Source organism: Aulonocara stuartgranti (assembly GCF_965226115.1).
Source record: "Aulonocara stuartgranti genome assembly, chromosome: 6".
NCBI lineage: Eukaryota > Metazoa > Chordata > Actinopteri > Cichliformes > Cichlidae > Aulonocara > Aulonocara stuartgranti.
The window spans coordinates 8,677,417-8,696,009 of record NC_138944.1 but is presented as its reverse complement, the minus strand read 5'-3'; the positions used below and the strand labels follow the sequence as shown (position 1 = coordinate 8,696,009).

Below are 18,593 nucleotides of genomic sequence, written 5' to 3'. Positions count from 1 at the left end.
ATGCCCCGCTGCATTGTGGGTGTTCTGTGAAATCTAGTAGGTAAAGCCAGGCAGTGAAAGAAGGCATGGTTTCAAAGTCAAACTTCAAAACCATCTCGCGGCGACAGCTCTTGTTATTCAAACACTGTGCATCTGTTAAAATAGAGAGCTAGAGCACGGGACAGGTGTGCGTGTGTGTGTGTCTGCACGAACGAGAGAAAGTAGAGGCTTCAAACACACAACTTATATTAGTTTCCAATCACTGAGAGGGCAGAGGTCATAGATTAAGAAAACAGAAAGAAATGCTTTAAATATCTGCATGTGTGTGTGTAGTGTGGGTTTGTTTGTGTTTAGGTAAGCGCCTCATAATTGATGCTGTTAATGTGTCTGTTAACATACATGGTAAATAGACTGTTTGTCATATAGCGCTTTTCTACTCTATCTCAGCCCTCAAAGCATTTTACACAACTTGCCTCATTCGCCCATTCATACAAGCACTTTTCTTTTTCTATGTCCTTTCTATGCAAGTGCTTTCTATCTAACACGCACACACATTAATAGTCCACTGGATGCATCAGAGAGCAACTTGTGATTAGTATATATTGTTGATTAGCAGATGGCATGAGTTGTCAAACATTTTTCCTTCATGCCCCACTAGAGAAGACAGAAAAGTTTATACCCAACACCCCACAGTTTTTAGCCATCATTAACAATAACAAGGGATCCAGGTTGAAATTATACTGCAATAAAGGTCAGTACAATAGCATCGGTAAAGTGTTTATTTTCCCTAAAATAAAAATCTATTCACTCAGCTTATTCGACTACTTGTACCTTCATTTAAATAATTGATAGCTTAGAGAAAACGAGTGATTATGCTGGTATGTGGGGTTCTTTCTTGAATTACCACAAGCACAACAGACGGTTTTCTTTACAGTAACCGCTGGTGTGTTTTTTCCACAGTGAGTGACAGGATTAGAAAAAAGTAAACCTGGAATCTTACCCAACATTAGTCCCAGGTTGTACCTTTCATGTATTAGCATTGCATTAGAGGCATGACAACACCTCTACCTGGCTATCTTTGAAAAACGCAGTAGGTTTTTTAACCACACTAAACCACTTTGAGGTAATCCCGGAATCCTCACAACACCTTTTCACCACTGGGAAGATATATGTTTTTTAAATTAAATATGTCTGCTGTACAGTAAATACAAAACATGTAACAAAGTCTTGAAGGTATATACCTGACGATATTAGAATATTGATAATCTGTCTGCATTTTATGTACAAAACTGTGTTAAATGCAACAATGTGCATTTATCCACTTTGATTACTAAAGACAGCAATAGAAATATTGAAAAAAATATTCTTTGTTTAGCACATTAAATATGTTAAATGTGTTAAATGTGTTTCACTTTGATTTTTATGTAGTGATAACACATCAGAGAGGCAGGCTGGGCCTAAAGAACATGTACATGATATGCTGTGTGAAATGTTATGATGTGATATTTTAGTCTCATAATGTGGTCTTAATTTTCCATAGCGTCATATGATGTCATAACTTAGTGCTTGGTCTCACAGTCCTCGCTTGCCTTTTGTGTTTTACGTCACATAAGTGTTTCCAGCTGAATCGCTTGCTTGTGATTTTTGTAATTCCACCACTCTGTGGTTTATTAACGTAATAATTAAACACACAATGTGTGTGCTGGCACTCTGCAAGGCCTGCCTGGAGCTGTCCTGTTTAAGTTTTATTGATCTGTAATTTAGTTCGTGAGCTGAGTAATTAAAGCTGATCACGTTTTTGCTTAGAGCGAGCCCCAGCAAAGCTCACATTTGAAAATATATCTTTTTCAAGTGTCGGTGTGATGTCTCGAGTCTGCTCACATATGGTGTGCGTGTGTGAATGTGTTTGTGTGTGTGTGGCCACGTGTTTTGCATGCATTTCAAATTCTGATGTGCTTCCAACAGATGGATGGGTCAACTTCATTGTGAGACCTGAGCAGCAGAGAGAGAGAAAAATGGACACAGAGAGTGATTTGGCTCTTTTAGCAGCCTGCTGTGACTCAATTGGAGAGATTGTGGAGTAAAAGCCTGAATGGAGCTTCTGTGCAGGCTACGCCCTTGCCCCCTGCTCTCTGCTTCTCACACTGGCAGCCACGTCTCTTTTGGGAAAGATGGGACAGAAAGCAGAATGAAGGAAGAAGAGCGATGAGGGGAAGGGAGGAAAAAGCAGGTGTGAAAATGTAGAAGAGGAGAAAAAGAGAAAGACTCGGGGAAAAGGAGCTGGAGTGTAGGGAGTGTGCAAGGCTATTCTTGTGAGTGTAAATATTTGCTGTTCTGCTTGTCAGGGTAGCATTTACCAGGACGGGTTGACTCCTGGTCCTTTACTGGAATACTGATGAGGCCATAGGCACAGGGGAGCAGGGAGAAACAGTGCGTGGATGTGCGTTTGTGTGTGTTAAGCTGTGCAACCAAAAAGGAGGAATAAAGAGGAGTTTAAGGAAGCAGAAGGATGAGAAATCTGGGCGAGAAGGACTCAGGACGTGTGCAGAGAGCAGCTGCAGCGTGCTCCCCAGCAGTGCCTGCCCTGGCCCCTTTTTTGTTTTTCCAGAAGTCACTCCGGCTGGCTGCCCTGAGGGCAGACCCTCTGTCACGTATGAAGCGACACACACAAATAAACAACAGACTAATCAGAGGGGCAAGACCTTTATTCAGCTTCAGCTGACTGGATGACCCAGTTCAACTTTGTTCAGCTGTCTTGTAATGCTTTAGTTGGGTTTTGTTCGTGTGTGTGTGTGTGTGTGTGTGCGCGCGCGCATCTGTGACTAATCTGAATATGCTGCCAATGCAGCCCATGACTATTCTGTAATTTTCAGACCACTGTGGTGCCGCCTGTCACGTGCCTTCTTAATGCCATCCCTTCCACTTCAGAGCACATGTTAAAGCAGCACATTGTAGCACAAGAAACTTTGTTGTTTACTCAGAAGTTCATATCTGATCTGAGATCTACTGCAGCAGCAGTCATGAACCCACAAAGTGTGGACACAGCAACTCGCAAGCAGTGCGGTTTGGGAATTATCTGCCTAGTTGACACATGTCTTTTACCAATTGGATTTCTGTTAAAGGTCATTGAATTAATGTCGGCCGTGTCACACAATCACACAGCACATTGACTCTCCACTAACCTTCACGGCAAGCATTCATTAGCATCCAGCCACATTAGCATGTCCAAGGCCCCCCAGACCTTATCCACATGAATCTTGATATTCTCCTCTCCTTACAGTATCAGCTCTGAAAAGCAGCACCGTCAAGTAGGTAGGTCAGAAGGTATCGGGTTTGCTAATGGATTCTCATTTTCTCAACGCTCCATCAGGTATTTCCCCATGGGCCACCCAGTATCAGTGCATCTCTACTTCCAGTCAGACCAGTTCCAGGGCTATCTGGTCAAGCACCATGCTACTAACCTGGCAACAAGCAAGCTGGAGACCATGGAGACCTGGGTGGCACCCACAAAGAACTTCAAGTTAACCACTCCTCCTACGAGCACATTCAGCAGGTTGCAGTTCGCAGAGGTGAGTCAGCATATTAGTCTGCATGCCCTTGCATTCATTTTTAATTTGAATTCGCTTGTTTGGCGTGAGTCACAAAACAATCAGTCAGCTGCTGCCAGTGTCAGAAAATGAGTTCCATTAAAACTCTGAGCAGCACACAGCAAAAACACACTCCTCAGCATATAATTAGAGGTGAGATATACAGCTCATTGCCATGGTGACCTCATATATCGCCCTTGCCAAGACTCATAGCAGCGCATCTCCACACAATTAAACTGGTGCCTGTAATGGCCTTGTAAAATGTAAATTGATTGAATTCATCCCAGTTTACAGGGATGAGCGCTTCATGTGCTGCTTATTTGTTGTTTCCTAATAGAACGTCTTCTCACCTTCACACTGGAATGCTTCCCTTGATTGTCTTGTTATGTTAATGTGTGTTTCTGTTTACCACAACGCCTGTTTAGGATACAGCCGCTCGGCTGTGATGTGACAGCCACAGAGTGTCTTTTTAAAAAGGACAAAATTAACTGAGTGAATGCAAATTGACCTTTTTCTCTGCTTTTATCGTGCAGAGCTTTAGTAGGAGGCAGAAATGTCAACAAATTTGCGAACAAATTTGTTTGTGCCCGCGGACAATGCTCGTGCACCTGGATACACTTTGACCACGTTCGACCTTTTGCGGCGCTCTCATTCTGAACACGAAGGGATGCAGACGCCCGGCCGACGTGTGGCTCCCTCTTGCTAAGCCCTGTTTGTCTGTCTAACCTATGAAACCGTGAGTGACAGAGAAGTGATGTGAGCTGTGGCTTTTATCTGAATGCTCAGCCTGAGAAAACATTCTCTGTCTAGCACTGTGTAGTGGCTGTCAGTCAATCAGTTTGTCCATCTGTCATTCAAAATACAAGACGACAGCACGGCGTAGCTGCAGCAGCGCACTGCCTTTTCTCAAATTTGTAGATATGGACCATTATGCTATAGCTATATACTGGGGTTTGCTAGATAAACCATATGGTTGGCTTAACAATGGTTTCCTTGTCCTCCTTTGGATATAAAGAAAGACAGATATGTCTTTTCACTCCCCTGTTGCTGCCTTTATAGGCCTTTTTTACAGCACTTTAGTACAGGACCGCTTAAAACCTGCACATTAAAAACCAGTATTTCACCTCAAGTCAGATTTGACATTGAGAGGCATTTTAAGCTGTGCATAAATCCTACAGCACCATGACTAACTTTAACTGAAGATTACGTCCTCATTCCACCACAGTCTAGATAATTTATGTGGACATACATGGGAGGAAAAAAGAGTAGCAACATATTATGATGTAATGTAACAGAATACAATGTAGAAAAGCAAGAGTAATGCTTCTGACAAAGTGTATGCATTTTTGAGCATTTTAGCTTGAAACAGCTGGGACCTTTCTTTGTGGAGCGCTTCCCATTCTCTCCATTATTCCCGTTACGTCCCAAAGACATGTAGGTGTTTAGTTAGCTGATAGACTTTAAACTCATTGTAGATGTGAGTGGACAGATGTCTGTGTCACTCCTGCAATAGACTGGCAGCTTGTCCAGATGTCCACAGCAAGAAGGTGGACATCTGGTGTGGAGTTTGCATGTGCTTCCTTTGTTTGCGTGGGTTTCATCCGGCCTCATCCCACTCTGCTTTTTCTTCCACACATGAAATTTGGACAATGATGTAACTACCTTTAAATTTACTGGACTGGTACATGGACTATTCTCACAATAGCACAAATCATTTATTGTCCCATTCGTGTCAGATGTTTGCATTTTTCTTTTTTTGGATAACGTCTAGAAACGTTTAGCTCCAGAAAAACATGTCCAAGAATAACTCCAGTTTGTGCTTTTATAACAGAAATTGTCTTGTTTTCTCTTGTTTTCTACTCATTGCATCACTGTGCATGTTTATTAGGGTCCTTCCATCTTGCCTCGGTAGCGTAATGTGTGCCCCCGGAGAGTCCTCTGGTGCTGCTAGTAGACACCTGTATTTGATTACCACTCCAAAAAGTGTCCCTAATAAGCCTGCAAATGCAGCCTCGAGGGGCATTTGTGCCCTATGTTTTTAAGCAGGGCCAGATGTAGAGTGGGACTGTCCATGACCTTGCTTGATAAAACTGACCAGACTTATTTAATGGAAGTGTCAAACTATAGGCACCGACTGCCCGATGACATGGAGAAGAGGTTTACAGGGTTACTGGGTCACAGAGAAAAAATGAACTGTAGCTGGATTATGAAATAGAGTGTTTTATGTGTTCTGTTAAGTCAGGTACAGAGCATGAAACAAGTAATACAGGTAATAATGGTGAACAATGAATTTGGGAAAAGTAATCCAGGTTATTATCAAGTTTTTTTATTTTTGTTTTTTGTCAGGTCAACAGCAGACGATAAATGAGGGCTAAATGTTTCAAACGTAGCAGAGGCTGTTAGTAATTGCTGGTTAAGAGCGGAAAATCTGAATAAATGGTCCAATTGGGTGGAAAGTGTGAGTGAACAGACTGGTAGAAAAATGTAGTAATTGGACAAAGAGCGTAGAGCCACAATGAGGTTGCCAGATCAGCATTTGTTCCACCTAAGCGTGTTCTTCTAAGTACAGCTATAAGCGAAAGAAGGTCGTGAGCCCCTGACTTGGTTAGCACTCATAAGCCTTGATTGAGTGTTGGTCTTAAGCCAAAGCTTATAGGGTAGGAGCACCAAGGGACAGGTTGAGTGTGGAGGTCATCGTAAGCTATAGGCTGAAGTAGGCAGGAAGTTAATCCCTGTTCGACCTACTTTCATACTCGAAGGAAGAGTTTTCTGGTACTGGTTCCATCTCTTATCCACAGATATACCTTGAACGTCATCACCAGGAGAGAAATATGTTAGTGGAAAACAATAATTGCAGTCTTTAAAACAATAAAATGAATGTAGTTAAAATGTTCCAGCCAACTTTTGCTATTGTTAAAACACTGCCATGTCTTTGCAAAAAGACCTCAAGTGTTCTGTATAAATAAACAGCAGATCAGTTTATACACCAAGCAGTCACAACATTAAAACAAGCCTAATGTTAAGTAGTTCTGGCTTGTAGTGTGGTGTCTGGCCTCGGGATGTTGGCAAAGGATCGTCCATGTTCCGGCACATCCAACTGATGCTGTATTGGATTAATATCTGGGGAGTTTGAAGGCCGTGAGGCCTTGTTTGTGTTACTGAGCAGTTTTTGTGATGCGTTAGGGTGTATTCGTCCTCCTAGAAGAGTTTGTTTGGATTGCAAAACTGTTTTTGTGGGTGGTACGTGTTAAAGTTACATCTCAATACTTTTTTTTTTTTTTTACACTTTTGTGGTAAAAATGGCCTTCTGTCCAGTATTTCTGTTGTAACCAGGATAGACCCTGACCTTTGGTCATGAGGCCAGACAGCAGTCAGGCAAGTTGCCTGTGCATCTTATTAACTTGGTACAGAAGTCTGTGGAAGGAGACTGCCCACTCGTCTGACCTGAAACGGCTTAGAAAAAAATGCAACTTGGAATGCAGATGTGCATATTTTATATTGCGCATAGTAGATGCTCAATAAACTGCAAGAACTAGAAGCAGGTCTCAGAGGGTTCCCCTCTAGGCACGTGAACACTGTCACAATCTTCTTCTTACAGCTCAGTTTAGACAGCCATCTGCAAGTTTCCTGGTAGTGGAAAACAGTGTTATTTCTCTCCAACTGCTCCTTTTAACTTCCTCCTGGGGCCTTGAAGGAGAGTGTTGCTAGCCATATGAGCGTTAGTGTGCATTAGCGAATCAGTATTGAATAAAGTAATGAGCTACAGAGGTGCAGGACAAGAGAGCTGATTAGTAATTTAAGGGGCAAGGTCCAAGGGGCAGATATGGCAGAGGTCAGTCCAATAATTGAGAGGAAAGTGAGGTGTGTTTTAACTGATGACAAAACACACACTGTTTCTGTGCGTGTCTCATTTATGCAAGTGGTGTCTATTTATACTGTACATGGTAATCGCAGTTCTCAGAGGACCTAATGCAGAGTCAATTCCAGTCAGGCATTGATCGTCCGGCTGGGTGAGGCTGTGTTAATCAGCTACTATTGTAAGGATGAGCGCTTCTTAAAGCCGCCATCCCTCTCACATTTCTGCAAACACCCTAGACATCTTTTATTGTCAGAGCCTGTGTGTGTGTGTGTGTGTGTGTGTGTGTGTGTGTGTGTGTGTGCGCCTCCCTCTCTATCACTCTGTCTCACAGTTTTGCAATTTAGATGACTTTTTTAAGTTGACCACAGCAAAGATATTAAACACAATTACTGTAATTGTGTTCCTATTGTTATGATTTGTCTGTCTTACCGCTGGATCTCGTTTGTTCTTTCTTATTGCGGGATGTTTTGTAGCGGGACTTTTGGCAAAATATAAGTTAGAAAGACATAACCAATAACCTGCAAACATGTGTATTCTAAATGTTAATTATGTAAGCTTAGAGGACATTATAATCTTAAAGTGGCTCATTGTTCCATTGGCAGCCCTCCAGTGTTTTGCAGGCTGGCAGCTTCTGCAGCCAGAGGCACTGTATGTCTCCTAACTCGCCAAAGATATATTTGACTTACTGCTACAGTTTGTTAAATTTATTTATCTCAAAATTCACGCAAAGAAAAGCGCTTTCTCTGATTTTGTGGAAGCATTGAAACCCAGTTTTTATTGAGCTTTTCTCCCTAGATGCTTTTTTTATCCGTCAAAAAGCTGCAGTTCCCTGTCTCTGCATATAATCTGTGTCTTCCTCTATTTGAGATTTTTTACTTATTTAGGGTTTTAATAATCTCCACTGTTGTTTCTGTTTGAGACAAATAGTGTTCACACTGGTGTTGGTGTTCACTGCCTTCTGATTTTGTCTTTGTGTGAAACGGGAGTGCGTTTGGTTTTCACCCCTTTGAGATATCTTTTTTCAGCATGACTCCTTAGCCTCATAGAGTCAGTCATAATAGCAAAACTGTAGCCAAATTTACTTAAAAGTGCTTGTCAGAAGAATCAGACTTGTCAGCTTTTGCAGATTAAAATAGTATATAACAGCTGTGTTGAGAGTAGGGCTGAAGTGCAGGGCTTTTAAATAAAAAATGCATACTTAAAATGACTCCCTATGATAACATAGTTGAGATATCACTCAACTAGTTGATATATTGACAACAGGTTACAGAATTCGGTGGCCATTAAATCAAAATGTTTTGTTTTTTAAATAAAGACTAAATCTGTAATTAGCTTTTTCATCATTCTGTGAGCAACAGTGATGGTGTGTCATTACTGCAAAACAGCACAGGAGCACTATGAAAGGGAGTTGGTTACCTCGCTGCAGCCTCACACCTGCAGGCTGCACATTACTCCCTGCAATATTTTAAACTGTCCAGAAAAGTTGAAAAAGGTCGTTGCCTTTTGCATTTTTATGAATAACAAACCATTTCCCCCACTTAAATGTTTTTAATGTGTTGCAGCAGCTCCTGTGCGTTTTTGCTGTAATCTCTCTGCTTGTCTTTGTTCTCACCCCAGCCTATCACCAACTCACGTGCCTATTCTTTCTCTTCTGGGGCAGATCGGGACAGAATGGGATGCCAAAGAACGCATTTTCAGAAACTTTGGCGGCCTAATGGGTCCCATGGATGAGACGGTGGGCATGCAGAAGTGGGTTAAAGGGCCGAATGTCACCGTCACGGTTGTGTGGATCGACCCTACCAACGTCATCGCAGCCACTTATGACATTTTGATTGATGCAAGCGCCGAGTTTACCCACTATCGCCCACCGCTCAACCAGCCTCTGCGGCCCGGTGTGTGGAACGTCCGCATCCTGCATCACTGGAGTCCTGTAGCGGAGATGCGCTTCCTCATTGCCCCGTTGGCTTATAACAAACACCAGCCCATACGACAAGGTGAGAAAGAGATTCAAGTTGTCTCTGTGGTAGAAGGCTCATGTATAAGTAGCACTTGCCATTTGTTTCAGCTTTAGCATAAAATTACTATTGATTGTGTTATTTTCAAAAGTAGCCTTACTAAGCATATTGCACTGATGTGCTATTCCTCAACAAAAGATGACCATTCATCAAAAAAAAAATACAAAGGGTGTTTTTCTAAATGTCAAACATTTCTCTGCTCGTGGAGGTTTAGTGGAAGCTCTGCAATTACTTTATGGACCTTGAAAGTGCAATTCAATACAGCACCACAGTTTGTGATGCATATAATATTGAGTCTTTGTGAAACCGTGTCATAAAAAAGACTTGGGTAGTAATTTTGTGGTGTGTTTTCTGGGTTTTCTGTCATTATACTGTCATACTTTACTTTATGTTTCAAAGGACATCTGTAGTTGCTTGGCGATGAACAGTTTATGAAGTCGACATACCGAGTCTCAGAGAGCCCTAAAAGTCCAATTTTAGTCAGGAGTTTGGCTCTTTTGTGGAACCTCCTTACACTTATTTATGCATCCATGGAAGGCCAGAGGTGAAGAGACCAGAAGCAACATGTTCATACCGAACAAAGCAGGCATCAGTCACAACAGATTGAGTCATACGCAGTACGACAGGCAGAATTGCTGTGGAAGTGGCTTGTAAAGGGGCTTATACATGTGGAACAATCACAGGCAGATTAAAGCAAGGTTAATAGGCAGCCTTACATGAGATCTGCCAATTGGATGCGTGAAAGTGTAGAAATCAGCTGATATAAGCTGGCTTTAAGAATATGGTCCACGAAGCTCATTGTGCTTTTAAAATAATAATAATAATCAAGCAGAACTGATGAGATCACTTTGATAAAAATCAGTCTTCATGAATTTTCTTAAGTGTCCTTTTTTTAAATTTCTGCAGTGATTCCCACATGACAATATCAGCTCAAAGGACTGAATGGGATCAGTTTTATATCGCACTCTTTACACAACAGGTCACGTCTAAAAGAAGCGATTGCTGATTTAGGTGTTTCGAAATGTCTGCACAGGCATGCACACAAATGCACACAGCCTTGCATTTGCAGCGATGCCCTTTCTAATCAAGCCTCTGGGCCTCAGTAGACCCTGGTTATTTGTCATCAAGTCAACCCTAATAACCCAGCGAGCTGCTCATACATACTAAGCAGAGTGTTAAACAACAGTGCACTTAGCCCTCCGAAAACAGTGACACAATTAAATCAATCAGTCAGCATGGATAAGGGGCAGCACTGCAGTCTTGTAATCCATAAGCAGCCAAGTTGCTTTGAAAGTCACATGAGAGCTGAGACGCCAGCTTTGGCATAATCATGTCTTTCACTGTTTAATAATTTCACTGAGCTTTTTAATGATAAAGGGGAACAGCACATGGCATTTTTTATTTTTCACCTGAATCTCTGTGGCACACTGGCTACAAGAATAAGAGGAATATTAATAAAAAATGGTGATATTATAAATATCACGGTTAGATGTTTTTTTTAAATCACTGTGCATTATGCAGTTATGTTTCTACTGATGTATGGATAGAAAGGGCTGCTGCGTGAGCTCAGTCTTTTTGTCCAAAACAAAGGGCCTTCTTACAGTTACACACTGAACCTCTGTTACAGTGCATCAAGAAATAGTAAATACCACAATGCTCCCAGGTATTTTGAATTTTGGATTTTTTTTTCTTTCCTTAAAGTAACATTGAAACATTGTATTTGTTGTATTTTTAACCTAAAAAAATCTATTTAATATTTTTTCTAAATCTGCAGTTTCTGTTTCTATTTTTAAAAGCACTTATTTTAAGAATCTATTATAAGTGAGACATGAAACAGAACAGACAAAGCTATGTTAATGGTCAACACAGGTTTTTAGGTTTTTGTTTTTTTCAATACATTTAGCTTATTAAAACTTAAATATAGGATTCGGTAATAAAGTAACCATTGATTCCAGCTATCAGGTAAGTGTAAGATAGTAAAAAGTAAAATATACAGTCAATGCAGTGAAGCAGAAATATTCAGTACGATACAAAGATTACACTTGCACTTGAATAAATGTGTCTAATATTGCAAGCCAGCTATACACATTAAGTTGGGCTGGGAGCTGAAAGAGCTCCCTCAGAAGGATCGAGCACTTTTTAAACTCTGATTAGATACTTTAAAGCGGGGAACCATGAAAATTTTGGTTTAAAGTAAAATATCCATGGACATCAAAGAAAAGCTGCTTTAATTTTTCTGCTATAGCCGTACTTTGTGGCAGGACACAGCTTACTGTAACTTTTACTGTAATTTGTAGCAGACTAAAGATTAATATAAAGATTGTGGTAAAGCTGACATTTTTGAATCACTTCACTTACATTCTCATTTCCTCTTATACAACATTCAATTCAATTTAATTTTCTTTATATAGCGCCAAATCACAACAGTCGCCTCGAGGTGCTTTATATTATAAGGTAGACCCTACAATAATACATACAGAGAAAAACCCAACAATCATATGACCCCCTATGAGCAAGCACTTTGGCGACAGTGGGAAGGAAAAACTCCCTTTTAACAAGAAGAAACCTCCAGCAGAACCAGGCTCAGGGAGGGGCGGGGCCATCTGCTATGACTGGTTGGGGAGAGAGAAGGAAAACAGGATAAAGACATGCTGTGGAAGAGAGACAGAGGTTAATAACAAGTACGATTCAATGCAGAGAGGTCTATTAACACATAGTGAGTGAGAAAGGTGACTGAAAAGGAAAAACTCAATGCATCATGGGAATCTCCCAGCAGCCTACACCTATTGCAGCATAACTGAGGGAGGATTCAGGGTCACCTGGTCCAGCCCTAACTATATGCTTTAGCAAAAAGGAAAGTTTTAAGCCTAATCTTAAAAGTAGAGATAGTGTCTGTCTGCTCAATTCAAACTGGAAGCTGGTTCCACAGAAGAGGGGCCTGAAAACTGAAGGCTCTGCCTCCCATTCTACTTTTAAATACTCTAGGAACAACAAGTAGGCCTGCAGTGCGAGAGCAAAGTGCTCTAATGGGGTGATATGGTACTACAAGGTCATGTGTTTACATCGAGTCTGCTACAGATAAACATGTCAGCTGTGAAACTGCAAGCAGAAATTCAGTGCATCAATATGCTGTAAATATGAAATATTATTAGTTAGTGTTGGACGTGGGGAGCGATGTGGGGCATCTCTTTAGCTTACTTTGGATCCGGACATTTGTCTTTAACTGATGCATCACCCGAAGTGGCTGACGGAAAATAAAGTTGTCTTTAAAATTTATAACGTAAGGCTACATAATTATTAGACCCGCTAAGTTAATAATGTTTGTGTTTAATTTATAGTTATTATGTAATAATCTTGTTTTTGTTTTTCTTGATGTGTGTTGTAATGTGTTCTTTGGTTATTAGCTATTTCATGAGTCCACATATAATTTATTGCCATGGCTGACATCAGGTTTCCCTCCTAAATGGTGTGCCAGTCAAACTTTACGATGTGGCCTTCCATGCGCAAAGAGAGCGAGCAGCAGACGCATGCATATACAAAAACTCTACACAGATGCATGACTTCATACTGCACGCTGCTGCCACAAAGCTGGCTGGCATTGGTTGGCCACTGCCATGTCAGACTGCATCTTTCTGTCATCAGTGTGCAAAAAGTGCTGAAGTCTGCTAACATCTGGATGAGAGGAAGCTTGTGTTAGAAGGGATGGCTAGCACCCCAGTTAGAGTGGCAGTGAGGAATTTAAAGCTTCACTGGAGCTCAGGGTGGAGAGGGTGTTTTAAGGAGAAGTTCTGTCTATGTTTACCATCTTCCTTCAGCGCATAACCGTCATGGGAAGAAAGGATGACTTCATGTCTTGAATATTTCTCACTGTTTCCAGAAAGTCAGCACTGCAGTAGCCTAACAAACCACATCAAAAGAGAAGATTTAGAGGGTCCAGTTGTAAAAAAAAAAAAATCAATGCAAGCATCCAATTTACACTTTTAAGATAATAAGAAAGAAAGTCACGTTCACTTCTTTGATATTGTACTTTTTCCCTTTTCCCCCTTTTCTCCATGCCCAACTTTTTCCCCCTTCTGCAATCCAATCTGCATTTTTGACCACTGACTACCACCTTTTTTGTTCACTGTCTATAACTTCTTTGTCTGCTCTCTCTTTCTTGCTTCCCACAAACCTCCAGAGGATACTCTGAAGCTCCACAATGGGCCAGCTAAGAATAGCTACATGGAGCAGAGTTTCCACGGCCTCAACCCGGTGCTCAACATCCCTGTCAGTCTGAGTTACGTGGAGCAGGCCAAGAGGAACGCGGCCCTGACCGGCCCTGAGCTCGAGCGTTGGATAGACAGCCTGGTGGGCGAGTTGTGGGAGGCAGCTGACGTCTGTGCTGTGGGCCCTACGGCCTGTCCTGTCATGCAGGCGTGCCCCAAGAGCCCGTGGAGCTCCATGAGCCCAGACCCCAAATCTCAGCTGGGAGCACCTCGTGCCAATGGTCGTATCAGGTAGCAGCAAGGCCTCCAGCTGGACAGGAGGTCGTGGCACTGTTTATCTTTATTTATTTGAGGTGTTTGTTGCAGATGACAGGGGGGTGAGTGTTCTCCATCTCTCGCGGAAGATGTTGAAATCAAAAGAAAAAGTGGATTTTGGGGGGACAGAAAGCGCAGGGGAACATTTTCCGCCCACAATATTCCTTTTTTAGGGGATTATGCTGGCTTTGCTTTCAGTTTCTCTGTGTATTTATTTTTCTTCTCACGGCTGAGTTTTACTGTGATCAAACATTGCAATTTTTAAGCATTTATTTGGCTGCTGAGTGAATTATAAAGTCAGCTTTTAATGCCTCGCACAGGGCACATGGGTCAAGTGAGTGCGGGCTATCGACACTACTAGCAGACCAGGTTCTGCTGCGATAAGGCCTTAGTATTAAGACATACACAAGAAGATAGCTGGGTACTGAATTAAATGTGCCTACTTAGAGTTTATGTCAGCACCAACAAAATGACACAGTGTGTGAGTATTCACATATCCCCAGTTGAACAGATTATTTTGTGCCCACTCAAACATATCGTCAGTAAAAGCAAATTTCTCATTTTTAAGTTTCTTAAGTTTGTACATGAGTAGAACAACTCAAAACGTAGTTCATATCAGTGCCTGATTAGATTGTTGAACGTTTTGTTGCTTGGCTAAATCTTCACAAGTCACATTTTGTTGTAAAACTGCAAAAAACAGAGAAGAAAACAAGTACAGTCACTTTCTCAGAGTAATTGGAGGCTACGGGGTTCTATTAGGAATTTCATGTAGACATTTTAGTGTTAAAAATGTACTAAATTCATAAATGCTTCTTTTGTCATAGTTGTACGATAGCATTTTGAGATTTAGCATTTCCACAGTGCAGTTTTCCACACAAACAAAACACCCAGAGGACAGAACGAGAGCTGTTCTTTTATTTTTTAACCAACTTGCCTCAAACTTGAAACAAAACTATGTCACATTAACCTTAAACGTATTGTCCTGGTTTTACGTGTTGCCTTCTTTTTCTTTATTCCAGTTATTTGAACACCACTTTATGTTGTACATAATTCTACACTAAGTCTCAAAAATGGTGTGGATGGAGGGGGGCGGGGGCGGGGAGGTCCATGAAGTCGCTATTTATTTATAAGTTTCTATAAATACTGATATTTTTAGTCAGTGACTAAATAACTGCAACGCTGCCTTGGCAGCTCGATAAATATTTTTTTGTAAAGAAAGCTGCCTTTATTTACAAAGGCCAACACCCCAAACTTATACTGTACCTTTTTATGGCCCGCACCTATGTGTTAGTCAGTGTTGTCCTGTCTGAATAGATCTTCTTGTCTTGGGTTTCTTACGTGGCCGTTTGCCAAGTGCATCACAAGAGAAAGCCACTCTGACCTGTAAGGTAAAAGGTCAGCTGCCTAACAACCTGAGCAAAAAACAGAAAAGCTGAACAAAAGCAGTCTTCACTAGCGAACACACTGGACGTTGTTTGTAGGAGAAACTGTGCTTTTTTTGGTGTTTAATGGTCGCCGTCGGTTTCAGAATGGTTTGAGTGGTAGTGATCTTCATGCTGTGACAATAATGTACAATTTCAAGTGAATATCATATTGTATCTCTTGATTATAAAGTGACTAATTTATTGGATCGGGTCTGTCGCGCCTTTGCAACCCTACATTTAAAGTACTTTTTCTCTCATCAAGACAATCTCTGGACATTTGAGACAACCTAATTACACTAAGTATGGCACTGTACCACAATAAGAGGTGCGGTCACATATTTGTTTTAACTTGAAATAAGTTTCCTCTGAAGCCAATTAGGTTTTCAATCTGTGATTGTCAACATTGTTTAGTCATCACATGAGCTAAATGAGTGCTTTTGAACAGGCTAATTAGCAGACATTGCTGTTCATTAATGTCAAGTTCACCTTGCCTCTCTGTCAGATGTGTGTATTACGATTGCTATCTCTCCTTCCTCTCAAATCTGCATCGTTTCCGGGGTTAGGTTGTAAAGGGCGGCTTTGTTTTCCACTTTCTAGTGCCATCATGCTCTGTACAATTACATCACACAGTACATTATGATGTAAGCTCAATGACCGTTTTGGAAAAAGTGAAATAATTCAATGTAACTAAATGTGAAAGTCCTATTTTGTAACAAAAATGAATAACAAATGAAGAGGATGTACATAGGTATTTTGTATCGAAATAATGTTTAAAGGGTATTGTACGTGTAAATACAGATGTGGTAAAATGACATTGAAAGTGTTGATAATTGGGCACAAATAGTGAATTGATGGTGTTTATTGATCAAAGTACATAACCTGTTTCAGTGTTTTTGGACAGCTGTGACAACGACCTTGTCCTATTTGCCTCTCAGAGAAAATCACATGCCAGATTGTTGTTGTTCTTACTGGAATGTATTGTTGAGCAACTGTTGCACAAATTTCTCTGACTGACGTTTCCCCGTCGTTCTGATTTTTTCTTTTGTTTTTTCGGGGAGGCTCTGTGTGCCTTAGCTGACTTTTAGAACCTTCTCTGTCCATTGAAATAAAATCCTTATTTTGCTGTTTGTTTTGAACTTATGTGAAGAATACCATGAGTCTGTCAAGTGATTCACTGGTACTGCAACACCAAAATGATGTCTGCTGTTGTATATATCATCAGGCCTTCTGTCATTATCAGCTTTTACTTCTTCCCTTTCAGGGATTTGTTTTGTTGTACTTGACTCGCTTGTTTTACTTTTCTCCAACTGCTTTTTGGAAATAAAATTCTATGGAAAAACAACTCACGGCTCTGTGCTGCTGCAGTGATATATACTATGAAGAATATGGAGGCTGATAACAAAACACTAAGCCACTGACGCATGTTCACACTGTTACTCTATTGTTGCTTATTAAATAGTGTACTTTTGCAGCTCCAGTCGGTTGTACTGGGAATGCAAGGACTCCCCATTCAGCGGTTTAATTTTATTTTACTGTTTATTTATGCGGTTTTAGTGTTGTATGTCAGAATACTAGTCTTTACAACTAAGACACACCAATCAACATGTGATTTAAATTGACATTAAAACTGCACTTATTGAAAGATTAATATTGTTAACTGCACAAATAACGTAAAGTTCAATGCTCACACAGAATTACAAGTATATGATAGTTCTTCTCAACTCTGGAACATGTTTTTCTTTCAGCTCAGCGTTTGGGTTATGCAGCTTCACTGTTTTGGTTAAGCCATGTCATCTCTCACCAGCACTGCTGCCATTATAGACTGTACGTAAAAGATGGTCTTTGTCATGTAACTTCATCTTCCTGTTTTGTGTTTTGAAGTCTCAATTATAGCATTTTGACTACCCCACGTTGGGTTTTTGGTTTTTTTGTTTGTTGGGCCCAGGAGTGATCATATTTGGCCAAGAGGGCAGGGTGGTAAATTATGTACCAACATTAGCAAACTTCAAGAATTAAAATAAAAAACAATTAAAATCCAAAAACGTCATTATGTTGCCAAGCTCCCGTTTAATGACACCACTTAGTGGAGTGACCAACAGTGTTGGGATTTTTACTCACAAAAAGTGTATTATTTCACTTAATTACTAACTTTACTAATAAAGTAATACTGTTTACTGCTCGGTACACTACTACTACTACTTCAGTATGTCCTGAGATGTGGTTTCACATACTTAAGTTAACAGTGTAAACCTAGGCTGCAGGCCTCACACTGATATGAAAAACTACTGTAATGAAGAGCGCACTCACAACATGTTTCTTTCAGTTTTTTAGTTTAGTGCAAAGCTGACAGCAGCCTAACGAGCACAGCAATTAAACCACCTATTCTACTGCAGAAATAGGTACAGGAAGGGGTTAACCAGAATGATCCAGAAAGGTGTTTCATCTATTCAATTCAGTTTTATTTATATAGCGTCAAATCACAACAACAGTCACCTCAAGGCGTTTTATATTGTAAGGTAGACCCTACAATAATACATACAGAGAAAAAAGCCCAACGTTCATATAACCCCCATTGAGCAAGCACTTTGGCGACAGTGGGAAGGAAAATCTCCCTTTTAAAAGGAAGAAACCTCCAGCAGAACCAGGCTCGGAGGGGCGGGGCCATCTGCTGCGACTGGTTGGGCTGAGAGAAGGAAGACGGGATGAAAGACATGCTGTGGAATCTCCTTGAATTACTTAGCAATTAATGCAGACGCAAAAAGTTTGCATTTCAGCATCTAACTAGCACTACAGAATAGGTTAAACCATCAGCAAAGTAACATTTTACGTGGCTCATAATTTCAAATGCAGCTTTTTAAACAGCTCAATAAATATCCCAAAAAACACAAACTGCACAGTATGTGTTCATTCATCTCTAAACATTAACATGAACTAAGATTTAATGTTTTTCTGAAACTGTACTAATCAGTTTAGTGCAGGCTGAATTTGTCATTTTGCAGTTTTCTGAGACAGTATGTTGGATGCAGAGAGAGATTAGATTCATTCACTGAATTAAACCTTTTATACAACCTCTATAGTTTCCGGTGGTGGGAAATCAGCCGTGTAGTTTGTTAAACATCTGCTTATTTTTTGTTAAATTCAGTTGTCTAAATCCACAAAGAGCAGCAGCACAAGTTAACTGATCACAGCTTGTCTACACCAAAAACTAA

At 40.7% G+C, this 18,593-nt stretch overlaps 1 protein-coding gene across 1 annotated transcript in view; it reads left to right on the top strand.

Annotated features, from left to right (window-relative positions):
* xylt1 (xylosyltransferase I) overlaps window positions 1–16,726 on the top strand; it is an 83,416-nt gene extending 66,690 nt beyond the window's left edge. Inside the window, exons 9-11 of the mRNA XM_082535542.1 lie at window positions 3,350–3,548; window positions 9,086–9,419; window positions 13,618–16,726. Of these exons, the coding sequence (XP_082391668.1) occupies window positions 3,350–3,548; window positions 9,086–9,419; window positions 13,618–13,940 (856 nt within the window). The 3' untranslated portion in view covers window positions 13,941–16,726. The remainder of the gene's footprint in view (window positions 1–3,349; window positions 3,549–9,085; window positions 9,420–13,617) is intronic.
* Window positions 16,727–18,593: the final 1,867 nt, after the last annotated feature.